The sequence below is a fragment of the Tachysurus vachellii genome, chromosome 9 (genome assembly GCF_030014155.1).
Source record: "Tachysurus vachellii isolate PV-2020 chromosome 9, HZAU_Pvac_v1, whole genome shotgun sequence".
Taxonomy (NCBI): domain Eukaryota; kingdom Metazoa; phylum Chordata; class Actinopteri; order Siluriformes; family Bagridae; genus Tachysurus; species Tachysurus vachellii.
Window position 1 is genome coordinate 25,211,573 of NC_083468.1, and position 22,152 is coordinate 25,233,724.

Sequence of the window (22,152 nt, forward strand, 5' to 3'; positions counted from 1 at the left end):
AAGTAGCAACTCAGATATCCTGTAATAATGTAAAGATACACGATCAAAGGCCTTCTCCATACACACAAAACACATGCAGACTGGATTAGCATTTTCCCATGACCCCTACAAATATGTGCATGTATAAAGAGCTGGTCCATTGTTTCAGAGCCTGGGATGGACCTGTATTGTCCTCCCTAATCCTCTTGGGCTAAATCTCCTCTCTATAACATTGGTATATACCTTTATTAAGGAGATGAGTTTCTCAAATCTCATCCACCCTTGATATCTTGGTACTAAGATGGGCTCTGGAATTCCAGAAGTGCTCTATTGATCAACAATATCCCTAGAAGAGATCAAAACACATACAGATCATATTCATGCTTTTGCCTTTACTGTTGCTCTTGAGGCAATTTTTTGCCTGAACATTGAGGCCACCCAAAATTCTGTTTATATGGCCTCTCTGAACTATGTATATTTTTTGTGTCTACAAACATGATTTTATTTTTCCTTTTACAAGTTCTCTTGGCTCTCCTAGACCTCTCAATTTAATGACTTTGTGAGCAGTAATTGGAAGGCAACTTTTTTTTTGTCTTGATAGATTTACTCATCCCTGGTGTCCACCATAAATTTGTAGGCTTGTGTGTATCCAGTCGGTATATTTAAAGCACCTTCACAATAACTCTGCCATCATCCTCTCCATCTGCAGCCAAAGCTTGAACAAGCCCCCACCTCCACACTCCAAATATGAACATTCAATGCCGCAATACCACCAATCAGTCAGCAGAAGGTACCTTCTTGATCAGAATATTCAGAATTTTCTTTCTTCTTTCTTAGGACTCATACAAATTGTGGTTGTAAGGCAAACTATATCTAGTCTATAACGTTCTGTCTCTCAGACTAACTATTCTTCTCTTATTCCTGTATTGACAAAGGCAGTGGTAGAACTTGGCTTGTGTTGATAAGTTAAGATATACCTTTATTTGTTTCACAGTGGGGAAATTTCCGTTATAGCAGCAAAAAAAAGGGCAAATGTAAAGTAGAAACATAGTACAAATATACTGTATACACTCACTCACTCATTTTCTACCACTTATCCGAACTACCTCGGGTCACAGGGAGCCTGTCCCTATCTCAGGCGTCATCGGGCATCAAGGCAGGATACACCCTGGATGGAGTGCCAACCCATCACAGGGCACACACACTCTCATTCACTCATGCAATCACACACTACGGACAATTTTCCAGAGATGCCAATCAACCTACCATGCATGTCTTTGGACCGGGGGAGGAAACCGGGGGACCCGGAGGAAACCCCCGAGGCACGGGGAGAACATGCAAACTCCACACACACAAGGCGGAGGCGTGAATCGAAACCCCCAACCCTGGAGGTGGGAGGCGAACGTTCTAACCACTAAGCCACCATGCCCCCCATACTGTATACAGTAGTGTATAAATACAAAATAAAATAAGCAAACAATACGGTAGTTACACTTTCAAGCAAATTGCACTAGGTAATACTAATAATGTATTATGCAGTTTAAAAAATTGTTTTATTGCACAGTTGCTATTGCAAAAAAAGTTATTGTTAGTGCATGTTTTAGCAGACCTAGTTTGCATGGAATAACAGACCTGATTATACAGTCTAATAGCAGCAGGGAAAAAATGCCTTCATTATTGATCCTTCAGACACTTAGAATGTAACAGTCTGTCTCTGAAGGAGCTGCTCAAAGATGAAACTGTTTTGTACAAGGGTGAGAGTCATTTTTCATCAATGATGATTGCTTAGCTACCATCCTCCTTTCTCCTACCTTCCTCCAGGGGAATCCCCATGACTGAACTGGCCTTCCTTATCAGCTTGTCCATTCTCTTGCTGTCTGCAGTAGAGATGCTGCTGCACCAGCAGACCATTCCATAAAAGATGGCTGAGGCCACCACAGAGTAAAAAAAATTCTTCATTAGTGCTCCTTGCATTCCAAAAGACTTTATTCTTCTCAACAGAAAGAGTCTGCTCTGCCCTTTCTTATTTACATCTTTTGCCTGCGGAAATTCACCATCAGTTCTTTGGACTTCTTTACATTTATCTGGATCAGTCCTTTGTACTCTCTGTCATCATCCTCCATGATCAGGCTGACAATGGCAGAGTCATCACAGAGCTTCTGCAGGGGCTCCTGTGTTGCAGATAACCATGTCAGACTCACAGTTACAAGTCTTAACATACTGTGGTCAGTTTGTGAAGTAATCCAGTATCCAGGTAGATCGATGATAGGCCACTCCCATGTACTCCAGCTTATCCATCAGAAACAGTCTAAAAGCACTAGAGAAGTCAAGAAACATGACTCTCACTGTGCTCCCAGAGTTTTCCAGGTGTGAAAGCCCTATTAAGAGGGTAAATGAAAGCATCTTCAACTCCAATGCCAGGCTGGTAGGCAAACTGAAGTGGCTCCATTCATAAGTTGACCATGTCAGAGATGAGTAAGCACCAGCCTCTCCAAAGTCTTCATCCGATGTGAGGTCAGTGCTACTGGTCTGTAGTCCCCAAAGTCTTTTGGGCATAACGTCTTTGGCATCTTCCCCAGCTTCAGGCGCAGACCAAACATGTACAACAACATGCCAAACAGCTGGTCTGTCTTAAGGAGCCTGGATCTGATGCTAGCTGGGCCTTCAGCCTTCCTAAGCTTTATCATTTTGAGCTCCATTCTTACCTGGGCTACTGTAAAGGGCAGTATGTTGTGGTTGGAGTGCGGGCTGGGGTTAATTGGTAGGGGGATAGGATGTATGTGTTGTGGCTGAACTGTGAGCTGAGCGCGGCGAAGAGAGATGTGTTGCTGGAGCAGGGGTGAATTTGGTATAAAATGGTGATGAATGCACAGTTGCAAACAAGGAAGCCTTCAGAATACCTAATAATGTTAAACTTTACTCCAAATGTACATTAAATCATATGCGTACGGATACAGTGTATCAATCATTCATTGAAAATCTTTCCCAAAATAAATAATATGGCAAAATTCCAAGGATAAAGTATAGCATATATTTTAAAAGAAAAATGCCACACCTCCTTTGGCTGTGATCCAAATGCATAACTTAACCATGGATGATTTGTTTTGCTTTCTATATAAATACCACCTATTTTTCAGTTCAGTTAGCTCTGAGATCAGACCATAGATTATAAGATCTTCTGTTCTCTAGAGCTGGATAGCTCAATGGAATCAATATTTACTCTCTTTCATGTGGCAATGGCCATCATTAATTCATATACTGCAGAAGAGGCGTCTTGTAGCCTGCGTGGAGAGCCTGCATACCCACAGATATGGAAGGAGGGTGATATTATAATTGGAGGAATTTTCCCCTTCCATTTTAAATGGGAGATTACAGACTCGTTCTATTCGGTTATGCCACCTGCAATAAAGTGCACGAGGTAAGGAGTGAATCATTCAAGTCAAATATTAAAATTTATTAATACTAATATTCACACTGATTATAGTATTCACTGATTTACAAAATAATGTAAATATATTGTAAATGTAAAATAAGGAATTGTTTTCTATTTGTTTTTATAAGTATGGAATTTAGAGCCTTCCAATATTCACAGACCTTGATATATGCAGTAGAGGAGATCAATAACAGTTCATCTTTACTGCCTGGTGTCTCACTGGGCTACAAGATCTTTGATACCTGTGGTTCTCCAGCACATGGGGTGAAAGTAGCAATGGCACTAGTGAATGGAAATGAGAACTCAGTTTCAGATGAGATCTGCACAAAGCCTGCACAGGTTCAAGCCATAATAGGAGAGACATATTCATCAGTGTCCATGGCTATATCAAAGAGTATTGGACCTTTCAGCATGCCCTTAGTAAGTATTTATGCATTTATAACTTTTAGACTTATTATATTATTCTACATGTGAGACATATTGTGATGGGTTTTTTTTACAGCTCATGATATTTGACAGCATGAATGATACTGACTATTGTTCCTGATGTAACTGTGTGAATCTAATTTTAGATAAGTTACTATTCCACCTGTGAATGTCTCAGTGATAAAAGGATATATCCTTCATTTCTGCGCACTATTCCCAGTGATTATTACCAGACCATAGCACTTGCAGAGATGGTCAAACACTTTGGCTGGACCTGGGTCGGAGCAATAAGAAGAGACGATGATTATGGTAACAGTGGGATGGCTGCATTTACAAAAATTGCAGATAAACTGGGCATATGTTTAGAATACTCGCTTCCATTTTTTAGAACATATTCCAAAGAAAGAGTCTTGAGAATTGTTGAGCAAATTAAAAGCTCTACTTCTCGAGTAATAGTGGGATTTGTCACTCCCCGGGAATTTGAGATTTTGCTTAATGTATTTTCTGAACACAACATAACTGGATATCAGTGGGTGGGAACTGAAGGATGGATTGCTGATCCAGTGGCAGTCACGTTGGATAAGTACAACATACTACAAGGAGCCATAGGGCTAGCTATTCCCAAAACAACTGTAACAGGGCTGAAGGAATTCATTCTAGATATAAAACCATTGAAGTCAGTAGGCAGTGCTATTTTTACAAAATTCTGGGAGGCTCTGTTTACTTGCTCATATAAAGTGCAGAATAATTCTGGGACTATTCCAGTGTGTACAGGTGAAGAGAAAGTGTCTGATGTGAGAAACACCTTTACTGACATGTCTATGATGCCAATTTTCAGTAATGTGTATAAAGGAGTGTATGCCATTGCCCATACACTCCATGAACTTCTTGGCTGCAAACAAACATGTTCTACAAAGAAGCAGCCTGATCCCTTAACTGTGAGTTTTTTAAGTCATGTTTTTTGGTCATTTAATATTGACATATGAAGATTCACTTATTTAAATGAGCATGCAAAATATTTTATAGTTTGTACAAATCCATTATTTTCTAAACACAATGAACTTTATTCAATCAGTTTCTAGAACACCTGAAAAAAGTACGTTTTAAGACGAAAGAAGGTGAAAATGTTTACTTTGATGAAAATGGTGATCCTCCAGCAAAATATGAAATAATAAACTGGCAAAAAACTAAAGAAAACCAATATGAATTTGTCACTGTTGGACTTTACGACTCCTCTGTTCCTGCTCAGAATCGATTAGCAGTAAATATGTCCTCCATTGTCTGGGCCCAAAATACAAATCAAGTGAGTATAAAAAAAATAATGAATTGGAGTCAGTGAATTTAATGACCATAGAATGATGCCATAATGTTTGCAATAGTGTAGGTCAACTAATCACATTTTCTACTTAAACAAGGTACCAAAATCTGTATGTAGTGAGAGCTGCCCCCCTGGTACAAGGAAAGCTGTACAGAAAGGAAAACCCATCTGCTGTTTTGACTGCATACCATGTGCTGCTGGAGAGATCAGTAATATGACAGGTGTGTAACATTTCTAAAGAAACAAAATATTACAGAATAAAACTACTACTAAATAATAATAATAATAATAATAATAATAATAATAATATATTATGGTATATATATATATATATATATATATATATATATATATATATATATATATATATATATATATATATATATATATATGTGTGTGTGTATAATAACTGCAACACCACAAATTTCTTCCATATTGCTTTTTTATTTCTGTAATGTCTGAATTTTTTGTCTCTCACTCTATGGCAGATTCCCTTAAATGTGAACAGTGTCAGCAAGATTACTGGTCAAATGCAGACAAGAATAAATGTGTAAAGAAGGAAGTTGAATATTTGTCCTATGAGGAAACAATGGGGATTTTGCTAACAGTTGTTTCTATTGTTGGTTCTTTAAAGACGATAATAATAGCAATCATATTCTTTAAATATAAGAATACACCAATAGTCAAAGCCAACAACTCTGAGCTGAGCTTCCTGCTGCTCTTCTCTCTGACTCTGTGTTTTCTCTGTTCACTTACTTTCATTGGTCAACCTACTGATTGGTCTTGTATGCTGCGTCACACAGCATTTGGGATCATCTTTGTCCTCTGTATCTCCTGTGTTCTGGGGAAAACCATTGTGGTGTTAATGGCCTTCAGGGCTACACTTCCAGGCAGTAATGTCATGAAATGGTTTGGGCCTCCACAACAGAGACTCAGTGTACTTGCCTTCACTCTTATACAGGTGCTAATCTGTGTAGTTTGGTTGACAATATCGCCTCCTTTTCCCTTTAAAAACCTAAAAAGCTACAAGGAAAAGATTATTCTAGAATGTCATTTAGGCTCAAACCTAGGTTTCTGGGCTGTGCTGGGTTACATAGGAGTCTTAGCACTTTTATGTTTTCTTTTAGCTTTTCTAGCTAGGAAGCTTCCAGATAATTTTAATGAAGCTAAATTTATCACATTCAGCATGCTGATGTTCTGTGCAGTTTGGACCACTTTTATTCCTGCTTATGTCAGCTCTCCTGGAAAGTTTACAGTAGCTGTGGAGATATTTGCTATTTTAGCATCAAGCTTTGGATTACTATTCTGTATCTTTCTTCCAAAGTGTTACATAATCATCATGAAGCCAGAGAAAAACACGAAAAAGCAAATTATGGGAAAAGTGCCAGGACAGTGAGTTAATGTAAATATGCTGATTAATATGGACCAAAATAAAGCATATTATCTGCTGGACATGAAGTTTGATTCTCAGAATATTTATTTATTTAGATTGTATGTATTTCCTATGAAGATTTTTGGATTATATAAACTGATATATCCAATTCAAGGGGAACGGTGGCTTAGTGGTTAGCACGTTCTCCTCACACCTCCAGGGTTGGGGGTTCGATTCCCGCCTCCGCCTTGTGTGTGTGGAGATTGCATGTTCTCCCCATGCCTCAGGGGTTTCCTCCGGGTACTCTGGTTTCCTCCCCCGGTCCAAAGACATGCATGGTAGGTTGATTGGCATCTCTGGAAAATTGTCTGTAGTGTGTGATTGCGTGAGTGAATGAGAGTGTGTGTGTGCCCTGCAATGGGTTGGCACTCCATCCAGGGTGTATCCTGCCTTGATGCCCAATGACGCCTGAGATAGGCACAGGCTCCCCGTGACCCAAGGTAGTTCGGATAAGCGGTAGAAGATGAATGAATGAATGAATGAATGAATATATCCAATTCAGTAATATTATATGTGAGGTTTTAACAACAAAAAAAAACTACACACATCTATACTATTGTTGTGATGAGGCAAAGGCGAGTGAGGATCCAATTGCAGTGAAACATTTAATAAACAAAACAAGAAACAGGAACACAGACAGGTAGGCAAGACTAGGCAGAACACTGGGCTGACAGGAAACAGAAACACATACAACGACTAGCGACAGGGAAGTGAACAAACAGTGTATATATATTAGACAGGAACCACTCACAAAGCAGAGACAATGAGTAACTAAGACAACAAACGAGAGGGAATGAATGAGTTCAATGAGTTTCCATGGCAACAAACGAGTGGGCGGAGCAAACAATTAACAGCAGGGCAAGACAGCAGACAGAAACAGGGCAAAACACAGACAGACTCATTACAACTATATACTTCTATTGTTGCATCCTATGCCTTCTATACCTTATGAGGAACATCTCTGTATTCTTTCTTTGGTAGGTTTTACTAAATGACATATGGACACAAACAATAGCATTAACACCAAACTGCAGTACAGTTGCTCCTTGTGGAATCTGTATCAATGATCTACCATCTTAACCTGGGTAGCAGCACCTGGTCTTAGCAAATCAAGCAAATGTTAATCTGCAAGAAACAGTTAGACTTATTTAATTCTTTTTTTTTCTCAGGTCTAAATAAAAAAATTAATTCAACAGGCTGGCAATGATATTTAGGGGAATTGGTCTGCAAACATTCTAAGCATTGATTACAGTGACTGGAAGCATTTTTTAAACTATATTTATGTGTCTGTTTTAGAAATGTTTTAATATGGGAGGTCACAAGAGAGTAAATGTTCCCATAGAAGGCATATTTGATAAAAGAGCACTTCTCCAGAAATTACATGAAAATTAAGGTCCTATCCATGTCACTGAAGGTCAACTCCAGGAAGGTCTGACAATTTAACCACTTTGATTAAAGTCACAAACTATATTATTTTTAATAAAACACTTCAAATAAAAGATTGATAGTTTAAGCACAAAGAGCATGCTAAATATGAATCTTGGGCCAAGATGTCCTATTTGTTTTTAGTTAGAAACATGCCAAGGGGGCACGGTGGCTTAGTGGTTAGCACATTTGACTCACACCTCCAGGGTTGGGGGTTCGATTCCCGCCTTGTGTGTGTGGAGTTTGCATGTTCTCCCCGTGCCTTGGGGGTTTCCTCCGGGTACTCCGGTTTCCTCCCCTGGTCCAAAGACATGCATGGTAGGTTGATTGGCATCTCTGGAAAATTGTCCGTAGTGTGTGATTGCGTGAGTGAATGAGAGTGTGTGTGTGCCCTGCGATGGGTTGGCACTCCGTCCAGGGTGTATCCTGCCTTGATGCCCAATGACGCCTGAGATAGGCACAGGCGGTAGAAACATGTCACACCTCCTTTGCTTGTGACACATATATTAACACAGAGCATTTGCATTTCCTAGTATATAAAAGTCTCAAATCCTTTCTGTTCAGTTGGCTGACAGATCAGACATAACGTATATTTGATTATTTATCTCTTTGAATATCTCTTCTTTGAACCTGAAAAGATAGATGGGGTCAGTCATTACACTTATACCTATACTGATGGCCACAATCGATTTGTACACTGCCAAAGAAACTACTTGCACTGTGCTTGGAGAGCCAGACTATCCACTGCTCTGGAAGGATGGGGATATCTCAGTTGGAGGAATTTTCCCCTTTCATAAATGGCAACTCATGTACGCATCCTATTCGGTTATGCCACCTCCAATAAAGTGTATGAGGTAAGCATAAACATTAAGTGAATATTGTAATAAATTATATTCTACAGTTGGTAATAATCCTAGGATTAATTATATGATATACAGAATAATACATCTGTATTTTTTCTATTTGAATTTTTTGAACAAGTATGGAATTCAGAGCCTTCCAGTATTCACAGACATTAATCTTTGCAATAGAGGAGATCAACAACAGTTCATCTTTACTGCCTGGTGTCTCACTGGGCTACAAGATCTTTGATACCTGTGGTTCTGCAGCACAAGGAGTGAAAGTAGCAATGACACTTGTGAATAGTAATGAGTACTCAGTTTCAGATGAGATCTGCACAAAGCCTGCACAGGTTCAAGCCATAATAGGAGAGACATATTCATCAGTGTCCATGGCTATATCAAAGAGTATTGGACCTTTCAGCATGCCCTTAGTAAGAATTTAATTATTTTTTATTAAAAAATATGGTTATTATTTCAAAGGTGAGAAAGCATTTTGTATTTTATTTGCAGCTAATGTTATGTGGCTGAATGAACAATACTGACTATTATGCCTGATATAATTGTGAATTTATTTTTTGTTTAATTACTGTCTTAGCTATGAATATCTAATTTTACTACTGATGTTATGCAACTGACCTTAATGCCTGAGATAACTGTGTGAATCTGATTTTAGATCAGTTACTTTGCTACCTGTGAGTGTCTCAGTGATAAAAGAAAATATCCTTCATTCCTGCGCACTATACCCAGTGATTATTACCAGACCTTAGCACTCGCAGAGATGGTCAAACACTTTGGCTGGACCTGGGTGGGAGCAATAAGAAGAGACGATGATTATGGTAACAGTGGGATGGCTGGATTTACTAAAATTGCAGAAGAACTGGGTATATGCTTGGAATATTCACTTCCATTTTTTTTGTCGTACTCACAAGAAAAAATTTTGAGAATTGTTGAGCAAATTAAAAGCTCCACTTCTCGAGTGATCGTGGCATTTGTCACTCGTTGGGACCTGGAGATTTTGCTTAATGTATTTTCTGAACACAACATAACTGGATATCAGTGGGTGGGAACTGAAGGATGGATTGCTGATCCAGTGGCAGTCACGTTGGATAAGTACAACATACTACAAGGAGCCATAGGGCTAGCTATTCCCAAAACAACTGTAACAGGACTGAAGGACTTCATTCTAGATATAAAACCATTGAAATCAGTAGGCAGTGCCATTTTTACTAAATTATGGGAGGCTCTGTTTACTTGCACATATAAAGGCCAGAATAATTCTGGGACTATTCCAGTGTGTACAGGTGAAGAGAAAGTGTCTGAAGTGAAAAACACCTTCACTGACATGTCTATGATGCCCATTTTCAGTAATGTGTATAAAGGAGTGTATGCCATTGCCCATACACTCCATGAACTTCTTGGCTGCAAACAAACATGTCCTACAAAGAAGCAGCCTGATCCCTTAACTGTGAGTTATATGTTTTAATAATATTTGTTTGTCATTTAATTTTGACATATGAAGACTCACTTATTTAAATTGTCATGCAAAATATTCAATATTTTGTAAAAATCTATTATTTTTATGGACTTTATTCAATCAGTTTCTAGAACACCTGAAAAAAGTACGTTTTAAGACAAAAGAAGGTGAAGACGTATTCTTCGATGAAAATGGTGATCCTCCGGCAAAATATGAAATAATAAACTGGCAAAAAACTAAAGAAAACCAATATGAATTTGTCACTGTCGGACTTTACGACTCCTCTGTTCCTGCTCAGGATCGATTAGCAGTAAATATGTCCTCCATTGTCTGGGCCCAAAATACAAATCAAGTGAGTATATTAAAGTTATTGTAGCTTGAACCCAATTAAATTTATTACCGCGGTATTTATTTATAATGTCTATCTTACTTCACGAACCCACATTATTTTGTTTCTAAAAGGTGCCCACATCTGTATGTAGTGAGAGCTGCCCCCCTGGTACAAGGAAAGCTGTACAGAAAGGAAAACCCATCTGCTGTTTTGACTGCATACCATGTGCTGCTGGAGAGATCAGTAATATGACAGGTACAGAATATCTCTAAAGAGGATAAACAACAATTAACAATACAATTACATTTCCTTCTTTTTTAATGAAGTACTTAGATTTAATAATAATAATAATAATAATAATAATAATAATAATAATAATAATAATACATATTTAGTCTGCCCATAATTTATTTTATAGATTTAACTTTTGAACTTTTTCTGTAATTGTTATCTCTCTCTCACTCTATCACAGATTCCAATGAATGTCAACAGTGCCAGCAAGATTACTGGTCAAATGCTGATAAGAATAAATGTGTAAAGAAGGAAGTTGAATATTTGTCCTATGAGGAAACAATGGGGATTTTGCTAACAGTTGTTTCTATTATTGGTTCTTTAATGACAATAATAATAGCAATCATATTCTTTAAATATAAAAATACACCAATAGTCAAAGCCAACAACTCTGAGCTGAGCTTCCTGCTGCTCTTTGCATTGGCTCTGTGCTTCCTCTGTTCACTTACTTTCATTGGTCAACCTACGGATTGGTCTTGTATGCTGCGTCACACAGCATTTGGGATCATCTTTGTCCTCTGTATCTCCTGTGTTCTGGGGAAAACTGTAGTGGTGTTAATGGCCTTCAGGGCTACACTTCCAGGCAGTAATGTCATGAAATGGTTTGGGCCTCCACAACAGAGACTCAGTGTACTCGCCTTCACTCTTGTACAGGTTCTTATTTGTGTGCTTTGGTTGACAATATCTCCTCCTTTCCCTTTTAAAAATCTTATGCACTATAAGGAAAAGATCATTCTTGAATGCAATTTGGGCTCAAACATAGGTTTCTGGGCTGTGCTGGGTTACATAGGAATTTTAGCAATACTATGTTTTGTTTTAGCTTTTCTGGCTAGGAAACTTCCAGATAATTTTAATGACGCTAAATTCATCACATTCAGCATGTTAATGTTCTGTGCAGTTTGGATCACATTTATTCCTGCTTATGTCAGCTCTCCTGGAAAATTCACTGTAGCTGTGGAGATATTTGCTATTTTAGCATCAAGCTTTGGTTTACTATTCTGTATATTTCTTCCAAAGTGTTACATAATCATCATGAAGCCAGAGAAAAACACAAAAAAACAAATTATGGTTAAAGTGCCAGTTTTCTAGGCCAACTGTATAAAGATACTCGATTAAAATTTAACTTATGAAAACATTTATTCATTGATATTTGTAAATAAACAAATAGAAATAAAAAAACCTTGACAATAGAGCACTGGCTATCATTGTTAATGGTGACATTATTTTGTGTCTATTGCTGTTAAAACTTTCATTAAAGAAAAAGGTACATATATACACACTATATATATATATATATATATATATATATATATACACACTTGTAAGGACTCTGCCCGGACTCTGGCCACGTGCGTTTGTTTACGTTTCTCGTCACGTGTCTGCCCCGCCTTCATCTGCTCCTCCCTGTCATCACACCTGATCCTTATTGTGTCATTGTCCTTTTTGTATTTAACTGTGAAAACCAATAATCTACTGTGGTCTTAGTTCTGTTTAGTCCCGTCTCGAGTCTGTGTTCCTGTTTTGTGTTCTGTCATTAAACCCTGTTTATTTATGCTATCCTGCGTTTGGGTCCGCTCTGTTCCGTGTTCATTACAGAAGATGCCGCCACATTAGGACCCAGCGGGATAGCAGCAACCTGGACCGGCCGACTGGGAGTACTTTTTTCCTGTTTGTTTTTTTCCCCCCCTGGACTTGGTGCGTTTGGTGACATTGGTCCGCATTTTTTCGGTGAGGGACGCTGCCCCGCTTCCGGTTTCTCTGCGGGGGGCACCGCCTCACTTCCTGGTTGCGGGCCATGTCGCCAGCCCGAGGTTTGTTCTGTTTTTCGGTGTCCTGTGACACCGCACTTTCCGGTGGGGGGCGTCGCTTCACATTTGGTTTCCGTGGAGGACGTCGCCCCACTTCCTGTCCGTGGGGGGTGTTGCAGGCCTGCGTTTTTCTCTGTTTTTGGATATTTTTCTTTTCTGTGGAGGATTTTTTTTTCCCCCTCCCTCCCTTTCCTGGACTCTGGGGGTGGATCTGGCTGGGGTGCATCGGGGGTTGTGCTCGGCCCTTCAGCTCGGCTGTGGATGTCGCTCGGCCCTTCAGCTCGGCTATGGACGTCGCTCGGCCCTTCAGCTCGGCTGTGGACATCGCTCGGCCCTTCAGCTCGGCTGTGGACGTCGCTCGGCCCTCTCTGGCTGCGCCGCCATGTGCCTTGCTCCCCCACCTGCCTCGCCGTGTGCCTTGCTCCCCCCACCTGCCTCGCCGTGTGCCTTGCTCCCCCCACCTGCCTCGCCGTGTGCCTTGCTCCCCGCACCTGCCTCACCGTGTGCCTTGCTCCCCCTCCCGGACCCGTCGGGACTGCCTGGACGGATTGGTGTGTCGGGAGCCGCGCCTTGGGGGGGCTCTGTAAGGACTCTGCCCGGACTCTGGCCACGTGCATTTGTTTACGTTTCTCATCACTTCGTCTGCTCCTCCTTGTCATCACACCTGATCCTTATTGTGTCATTGTCCTTTTTGTATTTAACTGTGCCGCGTTGCCTCGTGCAGCACGGCATCTACTGTGGTCTTAGTTATGTTTAGTCCCGTCTCGAGTCTGTGTTCCTGTTTTGTGTTCTGTCATTAAACCCTGTTTATTTATGCTATCCTGCGTTTGGGTCCGCTCTGTTCCGTGTTCATGACAACACACGCACATATATATATATACGTATATATATATATACACATATATACGTATATATATATATATATATATATATATATATATATATATATATATATATATATATATATATATTATATCAAATAAACAATAAAGCAGGAAAAGAAACAATAACAAATTACTAGATAAGAATGACCAAGCAAGAAAATACAACACAACTACAACAATACTGTCACGAACTCGGGATAAAAAAAGGACCCAAGTGCAGGATAGCGCAACAGAAACACGTTTTAATAACTTAAAAAACATGAAACATGGTCACAGACTAGCAACAGGACTAAACAAAAGACAACAGAGGATTCCGCGCTGCTCAAGGCAACGCGACTCAACTAAATAGTACAAATAATTAATCAGACATGAGGAACAGGTGTGCAGAGGCGGGGAGGAAAAGACATGGGTGGGGAAGACACGTGACCACAGAACATAAACAAAAGGGCACATGGCCAAAGTCCAGGCAGAGTCCTGACAAATACACTCAGTAAGAAATGAGGGGAAAACACAGAATTTATATAGGCTTTATTAATTTATTAAACTCATCAGAGGAACACAAAACAGGTGCAGAAATACAGGATGTGATTAGAGACAATACAAGAACACATTCAAAATGTGAGTGAAGGTGCCATCCAGAAGTAGTGATGCAATAAATAAAAAATAATAAAAACATTTGATAAGATGAGAAAGGTCAGTAAGGACAGAAAGGCTAAATTAGATTAGATAACCACTCTGTACAACTGTGGTGAGCAGAGAAGCATCTCAAAATATTAACATGTCAAACATTAATCAAGGGCAGAAGAATTCATCACAGGGGACCTCATGACATTGTATACCTGAATCCAATGTGACAAAATTAATGGGCCAAACTTGAAAAACAATGGTGCATCAAACAACATCAGGTTACATACAGTATGTGATCTTGTTCTCTGAGAAAGGAACAAGATGCTGTGTCATGGCTGACAGCATGCCAGCAAGACCATAAAAGGGTGTCTACTGTATATCACATTACTCCAGTTTCTACTGGATGTATGAGTTGGGTCCAGGTCCAGGCTATATAATGTGATAAGGGTATGTGGAAAGGACCAACCCCCCTGCAGCACAAATATCCTGGTGGGGTATGACCCTTGCCAGAGTGCTGGACAAGGTGATACACCTACTGGAATGAGCCATAATCCCTAGAGGCGAAGTCACACAGCAAACCTCATAGGCCTGGAGATACACTGTAGCTACCAGCACCCTGACTATGGTGCTGTTTGGAGACCAGATTGCTTTTGTTGTGGCCACCAAGGCAGAAAAAAGGGAAAGGATTTACCCCGATTGGCAATGGGCATAAATTGTGAGAACCCAAACTCTCCTGGAGTGGCCTGCAGAAAGACAAAGAGAACTTCAAGCAGCCCCTCCAGAACCACTGAAAGGCGGCCCAGAATCCCAGGAGGCGACACACTTTCTGTAGGAAAGCCTCAGTTGCCTGGCACCACACTGAAAGCAAGAGACCAGAGAACGGGCAGGTGACTCATAGCAATGGCTGCCATGTAAAACTCAATGTAGAGGCTAATAGACATGTCTGCAGGAACTGTAGCACTGTACTAACAGGGCAGTAAACTAGATACCAATACTGATTACACCAGAGGCAAAGGTTCAACTTTGTCTCCAAAACCTTGGTTGGGAGACAGGAATCAAGAAGCTGGATCCCCTCCTCCTGGTCTGGGGATAGACTAAGAGGTTCCAAATCTCAGGGGCGGAGATGGAGAATCACCTCCTGTGCCTGAGAAAGAATGTTCCTCCTGAGAGGAATCTCCCAAAGATTTGATTGATTGGTGTTGGGGACCACCAAATTTATCTCCTGAGTTTCATGGATGATTTGAGTACAAGGATGCAATGGGGTGCAATGATGCCAGAGCAGATATCTTCACATTGACATATTGCCAGAGCACAGAAGTCTTGCCAGAAATTATCATCGCAAACCAGTCCTTGAGCCTGATCTGCAACACAATGAACTTGAGAAAATGTACATTCAATTTGGAGCACACAGGTCCCAAGTTGGGCATAGCCCCTGTCCTTCTTGGGAACCAAGAAATGCTGGTTGTAAAGCCAGAGGCTAGACCAGGGAAGGGAATATACAGTACTCTACTGCCCCTTTCTCAGATAGAAGAGAAGTTGCTTCTGGAGAAACGAGGTTTGTTCCGTGCCAATAATAGTGGACAGCACAACTTGAATGGTGGCAAACTGGATTCTGTAGCCTTTTTCCACATATCCAGAACCCACTGTGACACACCTGGCAGGCTTTTACACTGCCAGGTGGTATATGTTTTTTGTCCTTGGGCATTACAATCTCTTTCTGACCACAGATGAGCTTTGTTAGCAGGTCAGCTTGAAAAACTGCCATTTTGTGCAGCACTGCACTGGCTTAATTTACAGGATTGTAGGCTTGAGGTAGGATTCTTTTAGGATTGAGCTCTTCAGGGTACAAAGTGATTTCCCAGAATCGAAGCAGAGGCATTAATTCCAGCGGAGAAGATAAGAGAACTGTTTCCCAGCAAAATTGTTCCATTTTCACCAATTTCCCACAGAGCTTCAGACACTGCTTCGGTGAGGAGCATTCCCATAGCTTCAGCCATGACGCAGCATCAAGTTCCCTCAAAATGATATCAGATTACCCTAGACCTCTCAAAACGTAATGGACTATGTTGATTATTTGTGGTGTTTTCTTTTCTTTGCTGATCTGCCACAGTTACATTGATCAAAAGGTGCAGGCTCTTTGTTGGTACCTTGAAAAATTTAAGCTGCTGTAGTAGGTTGAACTTGCTCATATAAAGACCCACAGTTATGGAACTGCCACCCACTCCAAGTTTTGGACTCAGACACAGACCTAGTGTTTAAGTTTATGTGGAAAACTAATTTAGCCACGTTTTTTTTTTTTTTTTTTTTATGTAAAGGCACAGATGAGGAATCATTGGCATAGAATTTGCTTCTGGTGGTCCTTGTTGAAGACAGATTTCAAAATGAATTTCCAAGTTTGCCCAGTATGTTCGCAAACTCGCACTCCTAGTCTCCCCAAAGGTCTCTTAGAGCCACTCTCCATGCCACAATGCCTAGAATATGCCCAGAACTCTCTTACTTGAGTGTTCTCCGGTCTCACCTGCATTCTCAGATACCAACCACCACCTTCCCATGGTCAGGGGAGCAAGGAGGTCTGCGAAAGTGCCCTTGTATGCCTGCAAAGGGCACTTCACAACCAACATCTCCAAGCTGTCCACAGAAGACACACTCAACTACCATGGGCAGATGGTCTGGCTATCAACCAAGAATCTATGCCTGAAATTACCATGCTGGAAGCTTAACTCCCGTGCCGATTTAAGATTCTAGGATCTCCCTATCCTTCCATGCCTAACTCCTCAAGCCGACCCATGCTACCACAACCATGGGAGAGAACCCAGCTCCGACCTGGTTCACGACATCATCGTCTCTCAGAGATGGAGGGTATGTCTTCAGTAACTTGTAGACTGGGAGGGTTACAGCTCAGAAGAATAGTGTTTGGTCAACACCAATGATATGCTTGACCCCTCTCTCAAAACCAGAGACCACCAATCACACCCTGACCGACCCACACCCTGAGTCCGGTTCTCCCCGAAAAGAAAAACAGCTGTAGGTGTTCTTTGAGCGGGATTCTGTAAGAACACCAGCCACAAATAAGGGGTTCACTACCAGTTTTACTTTTTGATTTCAATTCCAGGTTAACAAACAGTTAAACCATGCGCACACATTATCACCAGTCTTGCTGCAAGCCATTTCTCGCCATGGTGTTTGACATTGTTGTATTTGGATTTTTTGATTGTTGGATTAAATGAATTTAGTATTTAATACAACATAGTGTGCAAGCGCAAGTTGGGTCTCATTTAAATATATTTACATAGAAATTATGTAACATTATATTTTATAATTATATTATAACATATTTTTCAGAAATGTCATATATGTTAAATGTTATATGAATATCATTACATATAAAAATCATTATTTTATAAAAAAAAAATAGTAATAATAATAATAATAATACATTTGAAAAAAGATAAACAATGCAAAACAAAGGAACACTCCCTGATACATTGGTAAGCAAGCATAACCCAGAGGAAACAATAGAGTAAATGACAACAAAACCCACCTGATTCACCTGATACAATTATGTCACACCTCCTTTGGCTGTGTTCATATAATATGAGGTGTTATTGTTTCCTTCTTTATAAATAGCATAGGTTTCTTCTGTTCAATGATCTAACAGATCATACATTCATTATTACTCACTAGATGGAGTCAATCTGTACATTATTGCATATTGTAATGACAATCATTAATTTTTCCAGGGCCCAAGAAAAAACTTGTAGTGTGTATGGAGAGTTTTCATACCCACAGCTATGGAAGAATGGTGATATCATTATTGGAGGAATTTTCCCTTTCCACAGTAAATGGGAGATGACAGATTCATCCTTTTCAGTCTTGCCACCTACAATAAATTGCATGAGGTAAGCCATGTAAATATTATTTTAAATAATACAACAAATGACTACCAGCAATTTGCCTATTGCATATGATATGCACAGGCATATGATATCATAAATTGAATAATGTATCTGAATTTGTATTTGATTCTCTTTTACAAGTCTGGAATTTAGCGCCCTGCAGTATACACAGACATTAATCTTTGCAATAGACGAGATCAACAACAGTTCATCTTTATTGCCTGGTGTCTCACTGGGCTTCAAAATCTTTGATACCTGTACTTCTCCAGCACAGGGGGTAAAAGTAGCAATGGCACTTGTGAATGGAAATGAGAACTCAGTTTCAGATGAGATCTGCACAAAGCCTGCACAGGTTCAAGCCATAATAGGAGAGACATATTCATCAGTGTCCATGGCTATATCAAAGAGTATTGGACCTTTCAGCATGCCCTTAGTAAGAATTGTTTTAATTATTTAATTTAGAACACTATGTAAGAAGACAGAAAAGTATTTTATTGCTCATTCATAATTGATAATGTTGTGTGATGGTAGGAAAAATACTGACTGAATATTATGCCTGATATAAGTATTTAAATCTAATTTTAGATCAGTTATTATTCCACCTGTGAGTGTCTCAGTGACAAAAGAAAATATCCCTCATTTCTGCGCACTATTCCCAGTGATTATTACCAGACCATAGCACTTGCAGAGATGGTCAAACACTTTGGCTGGACCTGGGTGGGAGCAATAAGAAGAGACGATGATTATGGTAACAGCGGGATGGCTGCATTTACAAAAATTGCAGAAGAACTGGACATATGTTTAGAATACTCACTTCCATTTTTTAGAACATATTCCAAAGAAAGAGTCTTGAGAATTGTTGAGCAAATTAAAAGCTCTACTTCTCGAGTAATAGTGGGATTTGTTACTGCCCGGGAATTTGAGATTTTGCTTAATGTATTTTCTGAACACAACATAACTGGATATCAGTGGGTGGGAACTGAAGGATGGATCGCTAATCCAGCAGCAGCCACATTGGATAAGTACAACATACTACAAGGAGCCATAGGGCTAGCTATTCCCAAAACAACTGTAACAGGACTGAAGGACTTCATTCTAGATATAAAACCACTGAAGTCATTAGGCAGTGCCATTTTTACAAAATTCTGGGAGGCTCTGTTTACTTGTACATATAAAGAACAGAATAATTCTGCGACTATTCCAGTGTGTACAGGTGAAGAGAAAGTGTCTCAAGTGAAAAACCCCTTTACTGACATGTCTATGATGCCAATTTTCAGTAATGTGTATAAAGGAGTGTATGCCATTGCCCATACACTCCATGAACTTCTTGGCTGCAAACAAACATGTCCTACAAAGAAGCAGCCTGATCCCTTAACTGTGAGTTAACAATGTTTTCTAAGTCATGTTTTTTGTAATATAATTTTGACATAGATTCACTTATTCAAATAAGCAACAAATATTTTATAGTTTGTAAATAAGGGTTATTTTCCTAAACTATGAACTTTATTCAATCAGTTTCTAGAACACCTGAAAAAAATACGTTTTAAGACGAAAGAAGGTGAAAATGTTTACTTTGATGAAAATGGTGATCCTCCAGCAAAATATGAAATAATAAACTGGCAAAAAACTAAAGAAAACCAATATGAATTTGTCACTGTCGGACTTTACGACTCCTCTGTTCCTGCTCAGGATCGATTAGCAGTAAATATGTCCTCCATTGTCTGGGCCCAAAATACAAATCAAGTGAGTATATTAAAGTTATTGTAGCTTGAACCCAATTAAATTTATTACCGCGGTATTTATTTATAATGTCTATCTTACTTCAAGAACCCACATTATTTTGTTTCTAAAAGGTGCCCACATCTGTATGTAGTGAGAGCTGCCCCCCTGGTACAAGGAAAGCTGTTCAGAAAGGAAAACCCATCTGCTGTTTTGACTGCATACCATGTGCTGCTGGAGAGATCAGTAATATGACAGGTACAGAATATCTCTAAAGAGGATAAACAACAATTAACAATACAATTACATTTCCTTCTTTTTTAATGAAGTACTTAGATTTAATAATAATAATAATAATAATAATAATAATAATAATAATACATATTTAGTCTGCCCATAATTTATTTCATAGATTTAACTCTTGAACTTTTTCTGTAATTGTTATCTCTCTCACTCTATCACAGATTCCAATGAATGTCAACAGTGCCAGCAAGATTACTGGTCAAATGCTGATAAGAATAAATGTGTAAAGAAGGAAGTTGAATATTTGTCCTATGAGGAAACAATGGGGATTTTGCTAACAGTTGTTTCTATTATTGGTTCTTTAATGACAATAATAATAGCAATCATATTCTTTAAATATAAAAATACACCAATAGTCAAAGCCAACAACTCCGAGCTGAGCTTCCTGCTGCTCTTCTCTCTGACTCTGTGCTTCCTCTGTTCACTTACTTTCATCGGTCGGCCATCTCAGTGGTCCTGTATGTTGCGTCACACAGCATTTGGGATCACATTTGTCCTCTGTATCTCCTGTGTTCTGGGGAAAACTGTAGTGGTGTTAATGGCCTTCAGGGCTACACTTCCAGGCAGTAATGTCATGAAATGGTTTGGGCCTCCACAACAGAGACTCAGTGTACTCGCCTTCACTCTTGTACAGGTCATTATTTGTGTGCTTTGGTTGACAATATCTCCTCCTTTCCCTTATAAAAATATCATGCACTATAAAGAAAAGATCATTCTTGAATGCAATTTGGGCTCAAACATAGGTTTCTGGGCTGTGCTGGGTTACATAGGAATTTTAGCAATACTATGTTTTGTTTTAGCTTTTCTGGCTAGGAAACTTCCAGATAATTTTAATGAAGCTAAATTCATCACATTCAGCATGTTAATGTTCTGTGCAGTTTGGATTACTTTTATTCCTGCTTATGTCAGTTCTCCTGGAAAATTTACTGTAGCTGTGGAGATATTTGCTATTTTAGCATCAAGCTTTGGTTTACTCTTCTGTATCTTTCTTCCAAAGTGTTACATAATCATCATGAAGCCAATGAAAAACACTAAAAAGCAAATTATTGGAAAAGTGCAAGTGCTATAAGCCAATTGTGTAAAGGTAATTGATTTTTAAGTCTAACTCATAAAAACATTTATCAATTGATATTTGTAAATGAAAAAAAAAGAATATTAGTAATAAAAGAAAACTTGACAACCGAGGACTGACTATCCGTGTTAAAGGTGACAATTTTTGTGTCTATTAAAACTTTTATTAAAAAATAAATGGTATGCAGGTACACATAAAATGAACAATAAAGCAGGAAATAAAACAACAAAACAAGAACAAATTACTATATAAGAATGGCCAGGCAAGACAATACAACACAACAACAACATTACACTCAGCAAGAAATGAGAAATGTACAGAAAATATGTAGTCTTCAGGATGTGATTACAGACAATAAAAGAAGACATTCAATATGTGAGTGAACGTGCCCCTTCTGCTACGCTGAGAATTGTCCAAGATGCTTGTGGAAATGCTATTTAATATACAAATCTACTAAGCATTTTATTAGGAACACCTGTACATTTACTTACTGTAGGCCACTCATGTCAATCAGCCAGTCATGTGGCAGCAGCACAATACATACAATCATGCAGAGAACAAGGACAGAACCTTGTGCTAATGTTCATATCAGCTTTCAGAATAGATGAAATAAATTTAACTCAGTACCTTTTGCCCGGCTGCCAGGTACCTTGGATTGTTGGTGCCAGGTACGTTGTTTCAGTATTTCTATAACTTGATCTCCTGAGATACTGATGCAAAGCAGTCTACACCAGATGGTGCATTAAAGTTAAAAAAGAAAAAGGGTGATGAGATGTGAAAGGTCAGGAAGGACAGAAAGGCTACATTAGCTCAGATTATCACTCTGTACAATTGTGTTGAGCAGAGAAGCATCTCAAAATGACAACATGTCAAACATTAATACAATACAAGT

The 22,152-nt window shown here is 39.2% G+C and overlaps 3 protein-coding genes across 3 annotated transcripts; all 3 read left to right on the forward strand.

Moving 5' to 3' along the window:
* The first annotated feature begins 3,182 nt into the window (after window positions 1-3,182).
* On the forward strand, window positions 3,183-6,552 carry LOC132851708 (extracellular calcium-sensing receptor-like). The gene is made up of 6 exons (XM_060878693.1): window positions 3,183-3,397; window positions 3,541-3,832; window positions 3,985-4,776; window positions 4,914-5,141; window positions 5,254-5,377; window positions 5,645-6,552. The coding sequence occupies exons 1-6, from the start codon at window positions 3,183-3,185 to the stop codon at window positions 6,550-6,552; spliced, it is 2,559 nt and encodes an 852-aa protein (XP_060734676.1).
* A 2,103-nt stretch (window positions 6,553-8,655) lies between these two features.
* Window positions 8,656-12,040, forward strand: LOC132851142 (extracellular calcium-sensing receptor-like). Its single transcript, XM_060877779.1, has 6 exons — window positions 8,656-8,867; window positions 8,995-9,286; window positions 9,529-10,320; window positions 10,454-10,681; window positions 10,792-10,915; window positions 11,133-12,040. Exons 1-6 carry the CDS (start codon window positions 8,656-8,658, stop codon window positions 12,038-12,040), a joined length of 2,556 nt encoding a protein of 851 aa, XP_060733762.1.
* Window positions 12,041-17,954: 5,914 nt separating this feature from the next.
* Window positions 17,955-21,257, forward strand: LOC132851143 (extracellular calcium-sensing receptor-like). The gene is made up of 6 exons (XM_060877780.1): window positions 17,955-18,169; window positions 18,308-18,599; window positions 18,752-19,543; window positions 19,682-19,909; window positions 20,020-20,143; window positions 20,350-21,257. The coding sequence occupies exons 1-6, from the start codon at window positions 17,955-17,957 to the stop codon at window positions 21,255-21,257; spliced, it is 2,559 nt and encodes an 852-aa protein (XP_060733763.1).
* Window positions 21,258-22,152: the final 895 nt, after the last annotated feature.

What these genes read in the sequence shown, in the direction of transcription:
- LOC132851142 (XM_060877779.1), top strand. Translation starts at nt 8,656, where the DNA reads ATGGGGTCAGTCATTACACTTATACCTATACTGATGGCCACAATCGAT. An exon ending in GACCTTTCAGCATGCCCTTA is followed by an intron (nt 9,287 to 9,528) that starts GTAAGAATTTAA and finishes ATCTGATTTTAG; the next exon opens with ATCAGTTACTTTGCTACCTG. An exon ending in GGGCCCAAAATACAAATCAA is followed by an intron (nt 10,682 to 10,791) that starts GTGAGTATATTA and finishes TGTTTCTAAAAG; the next exon opens with GTGCCCACATCTGTATGTAG.
- LOC132851143 (XM_060877780.1), top strand. Translation starts at nt 17,955, where the DNA reads ATGGAGTCAATCTGTACATTATTGCATATTGTAATGACAATCATTAAT. An exon ending in GGGCCCAAAATACAAATCAA is followed by an intron (nt 19,910 to 20,019) that starts GTGAGTATATTA and finishes TGTTTCTAAAAG; the next exon opens with GTGCCCACATCTGTATGTAG. An exon ending in AGAGATCAGTAATATGACAG is followed by an intron (nt 20,144 to 20,349) that starts GTACAGAATATC and finishes ACTCTATCACAG; the next exon opens with ATTCCAATGAATGTCAACAG.
- LOC132851708 (XM_060878693.1), top strand. Translation starts at nt 3,183, where the DNA reads ATGGAATCAATATTTACTCTCTTTCATGTGGCAATGGCCATCATTAAT. An exon ending in GACCTTTCAGCATGCCCTTA is followed by an intron (nt 3,833 to 3,984) that starts GTAAGTATTTAT and finishes ATCTAATTTTAG; the next exon opens with ATAAGTTACTATTCCACCTG. An exon ending in AGCAGCCTGATCCCTTAACT is followed by an intron (nt 4,777 to 4,913) that starts GTGAGTTTTTTA and finishes TTATTCAATCAG; the next exon opens with TTTCTAGAACACCTGAAAAA.